We start from the raw sequence: 16,823 nt of genomic DNA on the forward strand, positions 1-16,823 counted from the left end.
ACCCTTGGTCCATCAAAGTCAGTATTGTCTACTCAGACTGGCAGCGGCTCTCCAGGGTCTCAAGCTGAGGTTTTTCACACCTATTTGCCTGGACCCTTTTTTGGAGATGCCAGGGATTGAACCTGGGACCTTCTGCTTCCCAAGCAGATGCTCTACCACTGAGCCACCGTCCCTCCCTTAATAACAGAACATATGAAGCTGCCTTATACTGAATCAGACCCTCGGTCCATCAAAGTCAGTATTGTCTCCTCAGACTGGCAGCGGCTCTCCGGGGTCTCCAGCTGAGGTTTTTCACACCTATTTGCCTGTAGTAGACACCAATGTCAGCCAGTTTGAACCAGCGAAGTGAATTACAATGCCTATCATTTATTTGTATGCTTCTGAATAAATGCTCCGTTTATTGTGCAAGAATCTGTCCCAAACAGACATATCAGTTTGGAATGGTCAAGCTCTGGATGATTCTATGTGGCCAAGATGGACATTTTTTTTCCACCACCAGATCAAAGGCTGTCCTGGCTTCTTTCAAGTATCCAGCAGGACTCATAAACTCCAGACTGTTCCATTTGTATGAAAAGCCCCCAAGTTCTTTGCAAACATTTTCTGGCACAGCTCGTGGCTCAAAAGAAATAATTAGTTCACATAATTTATTGAACATATTGAGGGAGGTTACTGCATGAAAATCAGCAACGTCGTCACAGACTCAAATGGCCAAGTTGGCATATGGTGTTCCATGCATTGTACATTTATCTGTGAGAGTCATTATTACTGCGGCCATAAATATGCTGTGAACTTTTCCCTTGTATTCAACTTCTTCCAAGGAAATTGGGTTGATGAGATCTGACACAGACATTTTGTTCTTTCAAAGGATTGTTTCAGGCAAAATATATCCCGTGACTGCATTGGTTCCTGTTTCCACAACATACCCGTTAGTCCATGCAACATATTTGTCTACAGCTCCTTTTTCGTGTTAGGGTGCGTAGATAGGTTTCTTACAGAGGGCATGGCTCATCAGGTATGGGGAGACTTAAGCAGTGAGGCACCTATTGCTTAATGCTAACTGAACTAGATGTGGAGTGGAGGGCGGGATATAAATCCAATATCTTCTTCTAGATGTGACAAAAGGGCATCCATGAAACAGATCTCAAGATTTTTAAATGGAAAGAGTGCCCACATGTGGGCTCCCATTTGGATCATAACTATAGTGTATGTGTGTGTGGGGAAAGGGACCTTAATTCTTCCCACACCACATGCTTTTAAAAATAAAAGCCTTATCCCTCACCAACAAATTTGAAGAAGAAGAAGAAGATGATATTGGATTTGTATCCCCCCCTCCACTCCGAAGAGTCTCACAAGCGGCTCACAATCTCCTTTACCTTCCTCCCCCACAACAGACACCCTGTGAGGTAGATGAAGATATTGGATTTATATCCCGCCCTCCACTCCGAAGAGTCTCAGAGCGGCTCACAATCTCCTTTCCCTTCCTCCCCCACAACAGACACCCTGTGAGGTAGAAGAAGATATTGGATTTATATCCCGCCCTCCACTCTGAAGAGTCTCAGAGCGGCTCACAATCTCCTTTTCTTTCCTCTCCCACAACAGACACCCTGTGAGGTAGAAGAAGATATTGGATTTATATCCCGCCCTCCACTCTGAAGAGTCTCAGAACGGCTCACAATCTCCTTTACCTTCCTCCCCCACAACAGACACCCTGTGAGGTAGAAGAAGATATTGGATTTATATCCCACCCTCCACTCTGAAGAGTCTCAGAGCGGCTCACAATCTCCTTTACCTTCCTCCCCCACAACAGACACCCTGTGAGGTAGATGAAGATATTGGATTTATATCCCACCCTCCACTCCAAAGAGTCTCAGAGTGGCTCACAATCTCCTTTACCTTCCTCCTCCACAACAGACACCCTGTGAGGTAGATGAAGATATTGGAGCGGCTCACAATCTCCTTTCCCTTCCTCCCCCACAACAGACACCCTGTGAGGTGGGTGGGGCTGGAGAGGGCTCTCACAGCAGCTTCCCTTTCAAGGACAACTCCTACCAGAGCTATGGCTGACCCAAGGCCATGCTAGCAGGTGCAAGTGGAGCAGTGGGGAATCAAACCCGGTTCTACCAGATAAGAGTCCGCATACTTAACCACTACACCAAACTGGCTCTCCTTTGGGGCCTGTGTTGCTCCTATTTCCATTTAAAATGGTTGGTAAGATTTGATAATGGAAGTTGTAGCATCTTGTCTGGTTGGACCCCAAGTGTCCATTACATTACAGATAATTGGTGGCACAGTTCATCACCTCTGCTTCATTACTATGACATTCAAAATGCTTTAAAATTGTTCTTTGGTGCTACAGGCTCCACTATGGAAGAGAAGAGTCTCTACTGTACTTGCTGAACACATGAAGCTGCCTTATATTCTATCAGATACTTAGTCTATCCAAGTCAATATTGTCTACTCAGATTGGCAATGGCTCTCTGGGGTATCAGACTGAGGTCTTACTGGAGAAACTAGGGATTAATCCTGGGATCTTCTGCATGTCAAGCAGATGATCTGCCACTGAGCCGTGGCCCCTCCTTGTTGCAGTTCCAGAGTGAACACTCTTCTAGCCGATTAAAAGAAACAAACAAAAAACCCCAACTCTTCATAAATACCAGAAAGGCTACTAGTTCTTTGCAGCAGCATTCTACCATTCTTCAGTTGTTTGATTACCCTTTCCTGTCCCGGCCTAAGCCGGGACAAAGCAAAAAACAAAAAATTAGGCAATCTCTAAACAAAACAGCCATTTCTCCCCTGCTCTCTCTTCTGCCCCACCTCTCAGCAAAGGTTACTGCACCCACATCCAGCAATAGGGATAGAGCAAACTGTGCCTCTAGAATGCTTAAGACCTGCACTTCTCTAGCACCACATCAGGCTGTTTTTAACACTAATGGATAACTGCTGTTTTCCTTCCTATGCCTTTCTAGAAAAGACCGTGGTAATATATATTCCTACTACTTAAAGTGTACCAAAATCTTTCTTGAGGCATGATTTATGGGTGGGAGTGTCATGCCTGCCCCTGCTGACTCGGAGCAGGTGCCTGCTTCAGACCCAGCCCCTGCTGTGCAGATGCCTTTACCAACATCGGACGTAAGTCCCGAAGGAGCAAGCCAGCAGCAGGGGCCACCTGGAACCCATCAGGCTACGCCAAGCACTAGCTCATCCCCTCCTGAATCACCACCACCTGGAGACCGGCTACGCGAGAGGAGACGGCTGGAGTTCAGGAACAGGCGTAGAGAGGCACGCAGGCGTGCTAGGAGGGATCTGAGCCCAGAATACTAACAAGCTAATTAGCCAGCACAGTATATCTGGAATCCTGGCCTCAGTACAAACTGTGCTGGCAACAAATGATCACCCTCGGACGTGACCGCGCCCTGCACCCTCTTGCCTGCTGAGCAAACCTGTCTGTTCCCGACCCGGCTTGACTTTTGGGACTGGACACTGGACCCTGCTTTGACTCTGCGACTTGGCTAAGTACTTTGGATATATTCGGCTTGCTTTCCCCGGTTGTTGACCCTTTGCATTCCTGACACCGTGCTTTGCTACTCCCTTCGGCTGGACTGATTTATGGTGAAGACCAATTAGGACTGTTAAGATAACGCTTGAACTCCCTTTGCTAGCACTACAGACGGCAGCCCGCGTCCTGGCCGATTGCCAGGACAACAGAAGCTGCCCGTCGCTGCCTGCAGGTCTGGGTCGTGACAGGGAGTTGGCTTTGGCTCAGACCCAGTAAGAGCTGAATAGAGATAACCTACTCATCTGTGATGTGCTTTCAGTCAGCTGCGCGAGGCATGGATTTCCTTTTGCAAGATATGCTAGATAGCCTTCTCTTTTCACTTTCCCTTAAACAACAGGATACATGTAAATGTCGTAAACAAACTCACCTCCTTGTTTATATAGCCATCTTTATTTATGTCATACAGATTAAAGGTCCATCGCAGTTTTTCATGAACTGTTCCTCTCAGCAGAGTGGAGAGTGCCGTCACAAAATCCTATTGGCAGGATAATACAAAACGTATTTTTGCTGAGAAAGAAAGCTTTCCTCTCCGAAGCAGAATGTTTTGACATTTGTGTGCAAAGATGACCCATTTAAATATTCACTTCTCTACTTGTACACATACAATAAGGCTCATTTGATATCATTAGCAAAGCCTCTTCATGGATACCAAGGCCTCCTCAATGCGGTTAGATGATTGTGTCTACCAGGAAGGCTTTACAACTTCCTTTCTATTAAGTAAATGTGGGAGGCAAGAGGCTAGGCCACTAACATACTTTCTCAGAAATCAAGGCCCTTTGGCTTTGTGCAAGATGGCTTCAGGTTACCACATTCTGACCCAGTCATTTTTGTTAATTTTGTTAATGATTTGGGGATGGTGATAAAGGTCAGTTGTAATAAATTGTAATAACAATGTGAGGTTTCCCTATTGTGTGATTTATGCTTCACTGGATATGGGTAAAAATATCAGATACCCCCAGAAGGTATGGCCATCCTAACTGTGAACTAAAGGTAGGCCTGGAAGGTAAGAAGTATGAACGACTCAAATTCCAATGTACAACATATATGTATTTTTATTTCCAGAATGTACGTGGAAAGTCAAGTTCAGAGGGGTAATCTAGAATATGAAAAACTTTACCATAAGAACATAAGAGAAGCCATGTTGGATCAGGCCAATGGCCCATCCAGTCCAACACTCTGTGTCACACAGTGGCCAAAAAAATTATACACACACACACACACACACTGTGGCTAATAGCCACTGATGGACCTCTGCTCCATATTTTTATCCAATCCCCTCTTGAAGCTGGCTATGCTTGTAGCCGCCACCACCTCCTGTGGCAGTGAATTCCACATGTTAATCACCCTTTGAGTGAAGAAGCACTTCCTTTTATCCATTTTAACCCGACTGCTCAGCAATTTCATCGAATGCCCACGAGTTCTTGTATTGTGAGAAAGGGAGAAAAGCACTTCTTTCTCTACTTTCTCCATCCTATACTGGATCAATTTTTGTGAGTTTAATTATGTGCACATTGCCAGTCCTATAACACTGTTTTTTTTCAAAGACAAATAAAAAGCACAAAATTCAGTATCTGAAATGTTCACCTCAGAAAGATGACTGAGGAAAGATCAGAACAAACTTACGAATCCTTTACCTCAAATTTCACAGATCCATTCTGCGCTGTGTCAAAAGCATTAAAGAGATAATGAGCATACATACTAGCATCTGAAAAAAACAAAAAGTAAGTGAAAGGATAAATTAACATATTTTAAAGAAGTACATATGTGGCTGAACAAAACATTCTTTAGGTTTACTTTCCGATTTCAGTGGACTGGTCCACCTCTCCCACTGAATCCCTCGCTCCTAGTTTTCCCATGACTGTTTGTTACTGATCCCAGCATGTGCACACACGCTACTTTCATGACAATGTTTTCCTCAAGTGATCACTGTCAAATAAAAATGATGCACTGGACAACAACAACAACAACAAATTTTATTTGTATCCTGCCCTCCCCGCCGGAGCAGGCTCAGGGCGGCTAACAACATAGTTCAGGGTTAAATTATACAAATGAATAAAATTACATTAAACATTATAAAGATTTAATTAAAATCTGGTTAAGTTTTAAAATTAAATTGATTAATTTTTAAAAGTGCTAATGCTATGTTTACTTTTTCTGATGGCGGTTTCCTTCGCAATTTCCATTTTCATCCGCGAAAGCCAGTCTGAAGAGGAAGGTCTTGGAGGCCCTGCGGAACTGTTCGAGGTCCCGCAGGGCCCGCATTTCCTCTGGAAGTTGGTTCCATAGGCTCGGGGCTATAGAGGAGAAGGCCCGGTTACGGGTGCTTTGCAACTTCACCTCTCTCGGTCCGGGGATAGTCAGCAAGTTTTTCCCGGCTGACCTCAGTGCTCTCTGGGGTTCATATGGGGAGAGACGGTCCCTAAGGTAGACAGGTCCTCGACCATATAGGGCTTTAAAGGTAATGACCAGCACTTTGTAACGAACCCGGTATGTAACTGGCAGCCAGTGCAGTTCGCGCAGCCCAGGCTGTATGTGCTCCCATTTAGGGAGTCCCAGCAAAAGTCTAGCCGCTGCGTTCTGCACCAGCTGCAGCTTCCGGGTTCGGTACAGAGGCAGCCCCATGTAGAGGGCATTACAGTAATCCAGTCTCGAGGTGACCGTTGCATGAAGCACCATTGCCAGATCTTGGCGCTCTAGGAAGGGAGCCAACTGCTTTGCCCGCCTTAGATGGAAAAAGGCTGACTTGGCAGTGGCTGCAATCTGGGCCTCCATTGATAATGCAGGCTCCAGTAAAACTCCCAGGCTCTTAACCCGGTGCGCTGCTTTCAACGGCGCCCCGTCGAAGACCGGGAGAGGTATTTCCCCTCTCTGAGCACCCCGACCCAGACAAAGGACTTCTGTCTTCGCTGGATTCAGTTACAATTCTGTGGCACAGCTGGCTGCTTCCTGAAGTCAATAATGGTGTTATCCTAAGCAGTTACACTCTCTATTGTACTGTGGAATTTAGAATGAGGGCAGTGCTTAGATGGACTATCCAATCAATTGACATGAGCACATTTTGTAGCCTTGTCATAGTGATACCCCCCCACCCCAGTCACCAGAACATATGAACATATGAAGCTGCCTTATACTGAATCAGACCCTTGGTCAGTATTGTCTCTTCAGACTGGCAGCGGCTCTCCAGGGTCTCAAGCTGAGGTTTTTCACACCTATTTGCCTGGACCCTTTTTAGTTTGATATGCCGGGGATTGAACCTGGGACCTTCTGCTTCCCTAGCAGATGCTCTACTACTGAGCCACCGTCCCTCCTGCATATGAAGCTGCCTTATACTGAATCAGACCCTCAGTCCATCAAAGTCAGTATTGTCTACTCAGACTGGCAGCGGTTCTCCAGGGTCTCAAGCTGAGGTTTTTCACACCTATTTGCCTCGACCCTTTTAGTTGGAGGTGCCGGGGATTGAACCTGGGACCTTCTACTTGCCAAGCAGATGCTCTATCACTGAGCCACCATCCCTCCCCCCCAAAAAATTAGTGGTCCAGAATGTTAGAGAATAGCCTGCAGTGCATCATGTTTAAGCTTCACAGCATACACATTCAGTCAAGATTGCAAAATGGTCAAGAATATGAAATACAAAAACAGAGGAACCTCTTTCCATTATGACCAAACTTGTCTCAAAACAGGTCTTCCTCTCAGTTCAAACATACACACAGCACAGTCAAATCTCCAGTGCTTGCAACCATTCTGATATTGCCTGCTGAAATGAATTATTGAAGATATACATAACTGCTAGCTGTATCATGGGGAGAATTTTGAAATTCACTTGAACTAAATGTCTATAGAAGTGATTTGGAATTAATGGATCATATAGTAATGTTGGAGATGATGCCTGTTAGCCCCACAATTCCAAACTCTATAGGGCGATCCGACTCCTTGAGCAGTTACACTCCATTCCGCAGTGGAAGCTTTCAGAGGCATATCACAGAACAATAACTGCCTGTGGTGTTTTAAGCCCCCTCCCTTTTAGTAAGTGTGCACTATATAAAAATCACCTAAAATTATTTCTGATTCTTGACCTCTGAAGTCTGAGCTATGCTTCATGGATGAAAAGTTAACAATGGAGGCTCAGATAGCAGCCACTGCCAAGTCCGCTTTTTTTCATCTTAGGCAGTTGGCCCCCTTCCTGGAGCGCGACGATCTAGCAACAGTGATCCATGCCACGGTCACCTCGAGGTTGGACTACTGCAATGCTCTCTACATGGGGCTGCCTCTGTGCCGAACCCGAAAGCTACAGCTAGTGCAGAATGCCGCGGCCTGGCTGTTGTTAGGACTCCCAAGAAGGGAGCACATCCGGCCAGGGATCCGGGATCTGCACTGGCTGCCAATAGCTTACTGAGTCCGGTACAAGGTGCTGGTTATTACCTTTAAAGCCCTATATGGCCTAGGACCTGCCTACCTGAAGGACCATCTCTCCCCACATGTGCCCCAGAGAGAACTGAGATCGGGAACTCGAAATCTCCTAGTTATCCCCGGGCCAAAAGAAGCCCACTTAAAATCCACCAGGGACCGGGCCTTTTCTGTGGCGGCCCCCTCCTGGTGGAACCAGTTGCTGGAGGAGGTGAGGGCCCTGCGGGACCTTGCCCAGTTCCGCAGAGCCTGTAAGACAACCCTCTTTCAGCTGGCCTATGACTAGCTGGTACAAGAAATCCAGGAGTAATTATATTAGAGGTTGCTGTCCCTAATGTTTTAAATGGTTTAAATGTCTTATAATTTTAAATATTTTATAATTTTAAATGTATTAATTAATTTTAACTGTTTTATGTTTAAATGTTACTATGTGGAATCTTATGCTGTGAGCCGCCCTGAGCCACTTGTTGGGAAGGGCGGGATATAAACAAACAAACAAACAAACAAACAAACAAATAAATAAAGTTCTCCACTTACCCCCATGTGGAAAAAATTGTGCATAGATCTGTTTGAATGTCTCTTCATTAACAGCTCCACTGGGACATTCCTATTGGAAAAGCACAAATACAAGCAGTCAACATTTCATTTGCAATACAGCTTGTTTCCAAAGACAAGCGCTTTGGCACACTAAATTCACTTTGTACATACTACATACTAGCAAATCTGCTCCAACAAACATGGGCTATGGATTGAACCATGCACTGAAAACTTCCACCTGATTTGCATCACATGGTAATTGCAAAAGTAATTACGTACTGATGGGGAAAGAACAGACTGAAACCTCTATATGATCTCAAGTAGTGGCTTCAATCTGTTCCATCCCCATCAATACGTAATTACTTTTGCAATTACCTGTGTGATGCAAATCAAGTGGAAATTCGGTTTAATCCATACCCCATGTTTTTGGACCAGTTGCCCCCCACCAAACCTTGGCCTACAGAGACCATTCTCAGTTGAAGTCCTACTGACAACCTGGCTTTATTTGATTATTCCACCACTGCAATAGTTAAGGCACACTGGTAAATAATTGACTGTTTGAATATACAGTATACTGTCCCAATTTTCCTGTGATCAAAACCTCCGATTTATGAAGCAGCATGCCTCAGTTAACAAGATATTTGGTGCAAGTGAAAGTGGACAGGTATCACCTTTAAGCCTTGACTGTAAGCTTCCAGAAGTATTCACTGATAGCTGTTGGAAACAGAATACTGGAAAGTAGATGAATTCTAGTCTAATTCAGCAAAGCAACTCCTGCATTGTACCCATAGCATTGTTATTCACATGGAGCTTGCAGGAGGGTGCCATGTGGCTTTGTCTTCAAGGTTACACTACAGTCACAGTCAGGCTGATTCTCCACTGTCTGCAAGCTGTCAAAGGAAATATAACAGAACTGGCAGGGGAACCTATTTACTTGCTTTTCTTTCTACTATTCCTATCCCATTAAAATTGCCTGGGAAAACAACAACAACCTCAGATATGCAGATGACACCACTCTAATGGCAGAAAGTGAAGAGGACCTAAAGGAGGGTGAAAGAGGAGAGCGCAAAAGTAGGCTTGAAACTCAACATAAAAAAAAAACTAAGATCATGGCATCCAGTCCCATCACTCCGTGGCAAATAGAAGGGGAAGACATGGAAGTAGTGACAGACTTCACATTCCTAGGATCCAAGATCACTGCAGATGGTGACTGCAGCCATGAAATTAAAAGACATTTGCTCCTTGGGAGGACAGCTATGGCAAACCTAGGCAGTATAATAAAAAGTAGAGACATCATCCTGCCAACAAAAGTCCATATAATCAAAGCAATGGTATTCCCAGTAGTAATGCATGGCTGTGAGAGTTGGACCATAAGGAAGGTCAAGCGCAGAAGAACAGATGGGTGGGTGACCTTTGCTCTGGAACTCTCTCCCTAGGGAGATTTGTCTGTCCCTTTCTGTTGCCATCTTCTACCAGCAGATGAAGATTTTAGTTTCATTTTGCATTCCTTCAGTGACCCCAGCTTCCTGACTACTGGTCTTTGAACTATTTCTCCTTCTCCTCCTCTGTGTGTGTGTGTGTGTGCATGTGCCTGGATGTCATGGCGACTTCTGGCAACCCCTACTGGGGCATGGAGGACGTTCAGAGAAGCGGCTTAATAGCCTGTCTCCACCTCCTGACTCCTGGTATTCTCAGGAGGTCTCCCTTCCAAATAATTGCCAGGGTTGGCCCTGTTTAGCTTCTGAGATCGCATGAGATCAGGCTTGCCAGGGCTATCCAGGTCTTTGTATTGTTTCATCTCTGTTGTTGTTGTTTTAATGATGTGTGTTGAGGAGGGGGGGTTGATTTTAATGGTTTTAAAATGTGATTTTACCACATGTTTTCATTTGTCAGCTACTTTGGCATGTACTTGCGAAGGCAGAAAGGTGAGATATATAGTCTGTAAAATAAATCTTTTAAACGTAGCAACTGGAATGGTGGCTGGAGAGAGGCCAGCAGGATTTGGACCACTTTAAAAGACCCCTTCATCTGAAGAAGCTGCTGAAGAGGTGTGGGGCCGCACAGTAGCTGTGCCTGCTACAATTCCTTCTTCATGATCTGTCACCTTGTTTGGCTCCTGGGCAATAGCGTGGCTACTTGCTGACCTTTGCTTCTTCATGATGCCCTGGCCCTTCAAAGTAACTTCTGGCAGTTCTTTGTTTTTCCAACCAGATCATAAGCAGCCAGTCACAGAGGCCCTTGCTCCTGAAGCTGTTGGTTGCCAAGAAAGTGTAAGGAAAGATTTTTTCAGGGCAGTCAGTCCTCAATGAACGTTGGGTCACGTGGCAGAACTTTCAACACAACTGGGGGACTTAAGTTCCTTGTCAGAAATGTTCTTTCTCCTTGTTTGGTTCCTCTCCTTGTGCAATGCTAAATTTTTAATAACAGCAAGCAACTTGAAAAAAAGAAAAGGGTGTGTGTGTAGGGGTGGTGGTGGTAAGCTACAGCTTCCATCAGGTATTGCAAAACCATGCATGCATGAAATGGTGTTGATTCAGAAAGTTTAACAGTAATTGGACAAACTCAGAACAGTTGTTTTTAAGACAGTGTTGTGCCATTGTGAGGGACGGTGGCTCAGTGGTAGAGCATCTGCTTGGGAAGCAGAAGGTCCCAGGTTCAATCCCTGGCATCTCCAAAAAAAGGGTCCAGGCAAATAGGTGTGAAAAAACTCAGCTTGAGACCCTGGAGAGCTGCTGCCAGTCTGAGAAGACAATACTGACTTTGATGGACCAAAGGTCTGATTCAGTATAAGGCAGCTTCATATGTTCATAGATGCTTTTGAGCTGTGGTGCTGGAGAAGACTCTTGAGAGTCCCTTGGACTGCAAGAAGGTCAAATCAGTCAGTCCTAAGGGAAATCAACCCTGCCTGTTCCCTGGAATGTCAGATGCTGAAGCTGAAGCTCAAATACTTTGGTCACCATAAGAGAAAGGAGCACTCACTGGAGAAGACCCTGATGCTGGGAAAGACAGAAGGCAAAAGAAGAAGGGGACGGCAAAAGATGAGATGGCTGGACAGTGTTACTGATGTAACTAACACAAATTTGAGCAGACTTCAGAGGATGGTGGAAGACATGAGGCCTGGTGTGACCTTGTCCACGAAGTCATAAAGAGTCGGATTCAACTGTGCGACTGAACTACAACAAATCCCAGTGCTGCTATCTCTAGGTAGGTGAGCTCTCAGCACAAGAAACTCTAATTGTTCAATGCAAAAATGTTGCCGCTTAGCAGTTGCAAAAATCCAGGGAACATATTCAATAGCAGCATTTTCACCTCCAAGTATTTAAGCATATTTAGGGCAAAAGCTACTTAGACAAATAAGAGAATGAGAAGAAGGAACGGGAATTAAAACAATCCCTCACTTGCGGATACCACCTCCTGAGAATAGCAATAGCAAAAAATGAAGGAAGAAGCTTGTGAAGCAGTCAATGAGTGCAATTCAGCCAAAGTTAAACACTGTTAAGTCCTATTGATTTACCAGGAACGGTGAGGCCTGCTTAAATCAGAGAACAAATCAACAAACATGCTTCAGAAAGGATTTTGACAAGAAAGTTTTTAATTGGAAAAAATATTGTGAACTGAATCAGTATTTTTGTCCAATTAACAAGAGTTTTTCTTAGCTGTAGGGAAAAGGAATCTGGCCATTAAATGAACCACCCATCTTTACATCTGCAGACCAAAACCACTGTACAAGAATAGGGGTGCATGCACGGGCACATGCACACACTCACAGATCACAGGGGAGGGACGGTGGCTCAGTGGTAGAGCATCTGCTTGGTAACCAGAAGGTCCCAGGTTCAATCCCTTGCATCTCCAACTAAAAAGGGTTCAGGCAAGTAGGTGTGAAAACTTCAGCTTGAGGCCCTGGAGTGCTACTGCCAGTCTGAGTAGACAATACTGACTTCGATGGACCGAGGTTCTGATTCAGTATAAGGCAGCTTCATATGTAGGAGGGATGGTGGCTCAGTGGTAGAACATCTGCTTGGTAAGCAGAAGGTTCCAGGTTCAATCCCCGGCATCTCCAACTAAAAAGGGTCCAGGTAATAGGTGTGAAAAACCTCAGCTTGAGACCCTGGAGTGCCGCTGCCAGTCTGAGTAGACAATACTTACTTCGATGGACCGAAGGTCTAATTCAGTATAAGGCAGCTTCATATATATATATATATATATATATATATATATATATATATATATATATACACGTTCTCAGTCCGGGATTTTTAAAATTCAGATAGATTGAATTTTTAAAAATGCAATATTCCCCCCAAAACTCAAATTTCAATACCAATATAGTATTTGGATTTGGGTCTATTAGGATATCCCAATATTTTCAGCTGCATTATACCCGGACCATTATATCCAATGGGGAATATATCTGAGGGTATCCAGGAATTCGGGGACCTGGTTTTTGAGGAAGAGGCACCCAATTTTCAGTAGAGAAAAACAGCTGCAACAACGACAATTACGTGTCAAGCCAGAGTCTCTGCAGTATAAACTGAAGGTGGGCGAGATTTTTCCAAGCCCCACACAACCACTGTATGTACAGAGTGCCCACCAGAATCAGTGCCACTGTAGCAATGCCAGTTCAACAGATCCAAGCCAGAGGAGTGCAAGTACAGTACAGTGTATGTACAGAGTGCCCATCAGAACCAGTGCATGCACACAGGGTCAAAAGAAGGTGCCCCCATTCTCCATTGTTTTCAGTGGGGAAAAAGAAGAAAACATTTAAGGGAAGGCACTGGGTTTTGCTGGGCACTAGTACATTGCACTGGTGCTGCTTGGCACACTGTACCTGCACTGATTATATATGGTCTTGGAAGCCCCCCCCCCTCAATGTTGAGCTGGTATTGCCACAGTGGCACTGGTTCTGCTGGGCACTCTGTACATGCACTGGCTGTGCTAGGCTTGCAAACCCACCCCCTTCCTTGGGTTTGTTAGACTGCTTTTTTTGCTGTTTTTCTGCTGTGTTGGAAATGGCGATACCTTCTTTGGGGGCCCATAGAATTGGACCCACAGGTCCAATCTTTTTGAAACTTGGGTAGTCTTTTGAGTAGAGGGACCAGAAGCTATGCTGAAAATTTGGTGTACCTACCTCAAAAAACAGCCTTCACAGACCTCCACATACCCCTGCATAAATTCCCCATTGTAACTAATGGTACCCATAGCCAGTTTGGTGTAGTGGTTAAGTGTGCGGACTCTTATCTGGGAGAACCGGGTTTGATTCCCCACTCCTCCACTTGCACCTGCTAGCATGGCCTTGGGTCAGCCATAGCTCTGGCAGAGGTTGTCCTTGAAAGGGCAGCTGCTGTGAGAGCCCTCTCCAGCCCCACCCACCTCACAGGGTGTCTGTTGTGGGGGAGGAAGGGAAAGGAGATTGTGAGCCGCTCTGAGACTCTTCAGAGTGGAGGGCGGGATATAAATCCAATATCTTCTTCTTCATAGGCTATAATGGAACTGAAAGCATTGAAAGTTGTTGCAGTCCTTTTAAATGAAGAAGAAGAATTGCAGATTTATACCCCGTCCTTCTCTCTGAATCAGAGACTCAGAGTGGCTTAACAATCTCCTATATCTTCTCCCCCCACAGCAGATACCCTGTGAGGTGGGTGGGGCTGAGAGGGCTCACAGCAGCTGCCCTTTTGTGGAATGCTTTTGTGAAGCTGCAGCTTTACCCGGAGTGGTGTTTAAAAGGAGTGCCTTCTCTTTAAATGCCATTTAACTGTGGCTATCCTGTTTTCCTGGATTATTCCAATTTTTTTTGGGGGGGGGCGGGGAAGGATTATCTGAAATTGAATATACGTTATTGGTGGAAATACACCTCCTCTATATCCGGTTGAAAGATTAGCAGGTAAATACTGATAAGGTATTTCCCCGCTATCTTTTTCTTTTCTCTTTTTGCTGGAATAGAGTTGTGGGTTCCCTCCCCGCACCCCTACCCTAACATTTTACTACAATCTCTGACAAGGGTTTGCATCAAACCTCCTAGAATACCACAGAAATGCAATAAGGCTATTGATCATCCAGTTTCATCTTTCAGTGCCTGGTCTGCTTTCAAAAGCATCAGCTAGTTCCAATTCATTTGCACCAAAACGATCACAGTTTTGTATCATAAGAGCCAAGGGTGCTCAAGAGACCTCATTAGTTGCAGGGATTAGCTTAATACAGCTAGCTTACAAGACGTTCTCATAAAGGCAAGTGGGTATGCCCCTTAGTTTAATTTTGAGCAGAGCTATGACAACTTAAAACTAGTTCATTAAGAACACAGATGAATATTCTGCTTGGTTAATTACATACAATACATCTATATAGATTGCCAGAAATATGTGTACACAGAAGATAATTAGGGTTCTCCACGACTCTTCTATCATTCCATAATTTAAGTGTTCACAGAGCTAGGATATGAAAGCTTACACAAGGAAGATGGCACCTTTATTTTGTTTCCTTCTACTCCTTTACAACCTGAAGCAATTCTCTCTTGCTGATCCCCTGCATCTAACAAGTGGGCAGTGGGACTGTAGTTTATAAGAACATAAGAGAAGCCATGGTATAGAGAAATGCAATACAAATGCTCTCTTAAAATCTCTCCATAGTATTTCCAAAATGTATACAGTGCCAGGAAATTTTTTAAAAAAAAGTAGCTGGGAATGAATTTACGTTTAAACAGCCCCATGATGTAAAAGATTTGCATTTTATTATGTTGCATATGAAATTATCTATACGGCATTTTTTTGTACAACAGCCAATAGCACATTATGTATGAAGGGACTTATTTTTTTCTTCTTCACGTAAGAGCTATCTTAATACAGTGTTTCAGGACAGCGGGGTAATATAAAGAAGGGGTAGCCAACATTTTTGTTGGCACAAGCTATTTCCTGAGGGGAGAACAAGCCCCAAAACTAATTGGGAGGGCCAACTGGAAATTTTTTTTTTACTCATTGCCGTATCATTTTTGGCCCTCAGTGTTGCTCTACATAAAAACAAACAAACAAAAAAAAACAAATTCCCTGCATCTAGCAAGTGGGTGGGGGGACTGTAGTTTATAAGAACATAAGAGAAGCCATGTTGGATCAGGCCATTGGCCCATCTAGTCTAACACTCTGTGTCACACAGTGGCCAAAAAACCCCAGGTGCCATCAGGAGGTCCATCAGTGAGGCCAGGACACTAGAATACATCCTACTGTTTCCCTGTTTCTGTCTCTTATATAAGCTCTCTCTGTGACAGAATTTTTTGATGTGCAGGAGTACTGAAATGTGCAATTCCCATCAAAGTAGTATCGCTCTCTGTATAGAAGAAGATATTGGATTTATATCCCACCCTCCACTCCGAGGAGTCTCAGAGCGGCTCACAATCTCCTTTCCCTTCCTCCCCCACAACAGACACCCTGTGAGGTAGATGAAGATATGGGGTTTATATCCCACCCTCCACTCCGAAGAGTCTCAGAGCGGCTCACAATCTCCTTTCCCTTCCTCCCCCACAACAGACACCCTGTAAGGTAGATGAAGATATTGTATTTATATCCCGCCCTCCACTCCGAAAGAGCGGCTCACAATCTCCTTTCCCTTCCTCCCCCACAACAGACACCCTGTGAGGTGGTTTCAAGGACAACCTCTGCCAGAGCTATGGCTGACGCAAGGCCATGCTAGCAGGCGCAAGTGGAGGAGTGGGGAATCCAACCCGGTTCTCCCAGATAAGAGTCCGCACACTTAACCACTACACCAAACTGGCTCTCCAATTTGTATACAATTTTATATAGTATAAAAAGATATATCCCGTATACCTTTTATGAATTATTTATATTGGCTTTAAATGAACAGAAGCCTGTAGTTTTTAATTGCACTTAGGTCCGGGTTGCATGACCTGTGAGGGACTGGGTATTTACTGTGGGGGTGGAGGTGACCTTTATTGCCATATGAGGATGTCATGACCTATCTGTGTTGGCATTGTACAAGTGAAATACTCCAAACCTCTGTGATGTCCAAATTTCCGTGGGGTTTCTGAGCAGGTGCTAGAGTGTTGCCATGGTGTGATGCCAGTGCTTTCATGTTGTGCTGGAAGTAACATCATCACTTAGCAACGAAGAATGCTACCCCACTTCCCACGGTGCCGGCCTGCTTCTGCCCACTGACCAGATTAATGTCGGTGTGCATCCCCAACAGTGATAGGGAATTTGCCCGCCGTTAAGTAAATTTTGGTGGCTTTTTCAAACATAATAAATATTTATATACGTATTCCCGACCTGCATAAACATACTTTCTATATAGAAAGTATTCAAAGGATGACCCTTGTTGAAAA

The 16,823-nt window shown here is 44.6% G+C and overlaps 1 protein-coding gene across 3 annotated transcripts in view; it reads right to left on the minus strand.

Annotated features, from left to right (window-relative positions):
• The window catches only part of KCNIP1 (potassium voltage-gated channel interacting protein 1), a 584,581-nt gene that overhangs the window by 13,243 nt on the left and 554,515 nt on the right, over positions 1 to 16,823 (minus strand). For all 3 annotated transcript variants that reach the window (XM_060240618.1, XM_060240617.1, XM_060240616.1), the window contains 3 exons: positions 8,498 to 8,567; positions 5,191 to 5,261; positions 3,924 to 4,031 (listed from right to left, as the gene is read on the minus strand). In XM_060240618.1, coding sequence (XP_060096601.1) covers positions 3,924 to 4,031; positions 5,191 to 5,261; positions 8,498 to 8,567 — 249 coding nt within the window. The remainder of the gene's footprint in view (positions 1 to 3,923; positions 4,032 to 5,190; positions 5,262 to 8,497; positions 8,568 to 16,823) is intronic.

Source organism: Heteronotia binoei, chromosome 5 (assembly GCF_032191835.1).
Source record: "Heteronotia binoei isolate CCM8104 ecotype False Entrance Well chromosome 5, APGP_CSIRO_Hbin_v1, whole genome shotgun sequence".
NCBI lineage: Eukaryota > Metazoa > Chordata > Lepidosauria > Squamata > Gekkonidae > Heteronotia > Heteronotia binoei.